Below are 2635 nucleotides of genomic sequence, written 5' to 3'. Positions count from 1 at the left end.
AAAAAATTTAAAATATATAAATTAATAAAAATATATTTTTTTCCCACATCAATATTCAATTTAGACAAAAAAAATTATTCTCTTTTTATTAATTTTTTTAATACTAAGAAACTGTTACATGTTACCGTTAGATCGACTATCAATATCGTGTCAGCACATATTAATAGTGTTAGTGTAATAATATTAACTTAAATAACAAAATACAATTTTAAGTACTAAATAAATACAAAAATAATTTAAAAACAAATTAAATACTTTTTAAACAAGTAGACAATAATTTAAAAAACCCATATCAAAAGTAACCCTCACAGTTTCTCTTACTTGTCTTTTTACCTATTTGTCCTTGTGTTGACAACTGTGAAAACTCGTTGTCTGGGTAAATTTTCCTTTTACCCAACGCAAGGTTTTATTGCTTTCGTTTCCCTTACTCTTTTACCCTCTCACTTCTCCTTTTAAATTGGTAGGCAGGCAGGCCAGGCTCCCACGCTCACTCAACAAACAAACAAGGGAAAAAGAAAAGCTCTAATTTAGGTCTCTCTTTGCAGTTCTTGACCCTTTGAAAAATTCAGGTCAACCTTCAACATTCTTCCTATTTCCGACTTCTAACTCACTTTCCACCTCTGTCACAAAATGGATGTAAGTAAATTGAGTTTCTTTTTTGGTTTTGTTTTTGCACCTGCTGTGTTGTTGGTGATGATGAGATAACTTACTTGTTCTGGGTTTTTGTTGATGCACAGGATTACTATAGAAGGAGCCATGTTCCAGCTTTTGGTAGCTGGGATTGGAACAACGACCTCCCTTTCACTCAGTGTTTTGAAACAGCTCGACCAACTGGGATGCTTCGTTACAGCTACTCCGAGGATCGTGACTTGTACGTCGCCGGTGATCTTTATGAGAACGATGTTGTTACCCCTGCCATGATTGTTGTTCCTCGCAGAAGGGTAAACCACTAAGAACCACAAAATTTCTTATTCTTTAATTCCATTTTTTTCTGAGTTTTTCTTTTCCCATTTGTGCATGTGCATTTTAGATGCTTTTCTTCTTTTCTTTCATAATTATCTTTGGTGGTCTTTTTGATGGGAGTGAAAGGCTATTCATTGAATTCTACATGCGTTGTTTATGAAAAGCAGTTTCTGGCTTGCAAACAAAGGTTCGAAAATGTCAAAACGGAAAAAAAATTCATACAAAGAAGCTTACTTTGTGTTAATTTAATATTATTACCATAATCAAGAAAGAAGCTGACCCAAATAAAGTGAGAAATCCAAAATTGGGTATGCTAAATACATAGCAAAAACTGCTTTTTCCAGTGGGGACCATAAACCTTCTTTCTTTCTTTCTTTCATTTTTTTGTCATTTCTAAACTCAAATTAATGCGAGCAGATTCCCCTAATAACGCCATTTCCTTTTTCAAAGCCTAAAAGAAAACCAAAAAAAGATGGAATTGTGATGAGCAAATGATGGTAAAATTGGGTAATAGTGAGTGGAAATTTTGCAGACCAAAGTAGGGCAGACGCATAGTAAAGAGGGCAAAAAGCAAAGGTGGGAAGTGAGTGACGGGAAGGAAGCTCCTGAGCCAAGGCCAAGGCCAACGCCCAAGCCTGTTGATGAAGACCTCTACAAAATCTCCCCTGACCTCCTTTACGCAAAACCCAAAAAGGTACACTCCACTTTCCATTACCATTTAAAAAAAAAAAACCCACATTCAGAAGGCTTTAAAGTTGAAATTTAGCATCCGCTTTCTTTGATTTTGATGCAGAAGAGAGGGTTAAGCTTCTTCTCAAGCTGCCTACTGCCAACCTGCGTATCGTGAATCTTCTGCCATTGCCCATTGACAAGTGCATGCAGCATGTTTTATATATATATATTATGTAAATATTATAGTTTAAAAGAGTTGAAGAAGAGTCAAGGGATGAAGCATGGGATTTGTACTGTTTACCCTTCCCCTTTGTATATTAAGGGGACTATTGGGTTGAGGAGAGAATTAATATACTGATTATCAAGTAGAACAAAGGGGTTTTTTTTTTTTTTTGGTTTGGTAAAACCATTTTTTTCTTGGTAAGGCTATCTTTTGAAAGATCTTACAATGAAAATCGAAAATCTTGGTTTACTTTTGGAACTTGGAAATGGAATGAAAGAGAAAAGGAAAGTAAAATGAGTTTACATTTTGCTTTTTTTAGTTTATTTATAAAATGAGTAAAATAATGTCATCAAATAGTAAAATTTTATTCATTTTGATTGTTAATAATTATGTCACTTTTTACTAATACAAATGAATGAACATTTTAATTAAAATGTTCAATTTAACTTATATAAATTTAATTATTTATTTTTTAAAGTAAAAAAAAAAGCAAAATGTAATAAGAGTTTTAGTAGAAGATATTTTTATGATGCAAAAAAATGAGAAAATACCACTTTCAAGAGTTAGTAAAATAATTCTACTTACCTTATGTTATAGCACATTGGTTTTTTGTTTTAGAAAATATTATTAATGTTCATCATGAGAGATCACGTGGTTCCTTTGATTATTAAATGTATATTTTCAGGGCTTTTATATTTCAGTTTTGGGCAAACTCTTTTACCAGTTTTTACAATTTCAGCAAAAACCCAAGAAAAAGAGTATTGAGAGAGTGGTTGG

At 32.6% G+C, this 2635-nt stretch overlaps 1 protein-coding gene across 2 annotated transcripts; it reads left to right on the top strand.

Annotated features, from left to right (window-relative positions):
* The first annotated feature begins 328 nt into the window (after nt 1–328).
* LOC107952747 (uncharacterized) lies at nt 329–2160 on the top strand. Of its 2 annotated transcripts, none has more exons than XM_016887913.2 (4): nt 329–636; nt 738–941; nt 1496–1657; nt 1757–2160. In XM_016887913.2, exons 1-4 carry the CDS (start codon nt 631–633, stop codon nt 1808–1810), a joined length of 426 nt encoding a protein of 141 aa, XP_016743402.1. In that variant the 5' UTR covers nt 329–630; the 3' UTR covers nt 1811–2160. The 2 variants fall into 2 exon arrangements, with proteins under 2 accessions (XP_016743402.1, XP_016743403.1); XM_016887914.2 differs by having other exon boundaries at nt 443–636; nt 1760–2160.
* The last annotated feature ends 475 nt before the right edge of the window (nt 2161–2635 follow it).

The sequence above is a fragment of the Gossypium hirsutum genome, chromosome A07 (genome assembly GCF_007990345.1).
Source record: "Gossypium hirsutum isolate 1008001.06 chromosome A07, Gossypium_hirsutum_v2.1, whole genome shotgun sequence".
In the NCBI taxonomy this organism is placed as follows: domain Eukaryota; kingdom Viridiplantae; phylum Streptophyta; class Magnoliopsida; order Malvales; family Malvaceae; genus Gossypium; species Gossypium hirsutum.
The sequence above is the reverse complement of the archived record's forward strand: the minus strand, read 5'-3'. Positions and strand labels throughout refer to the sequence as shown.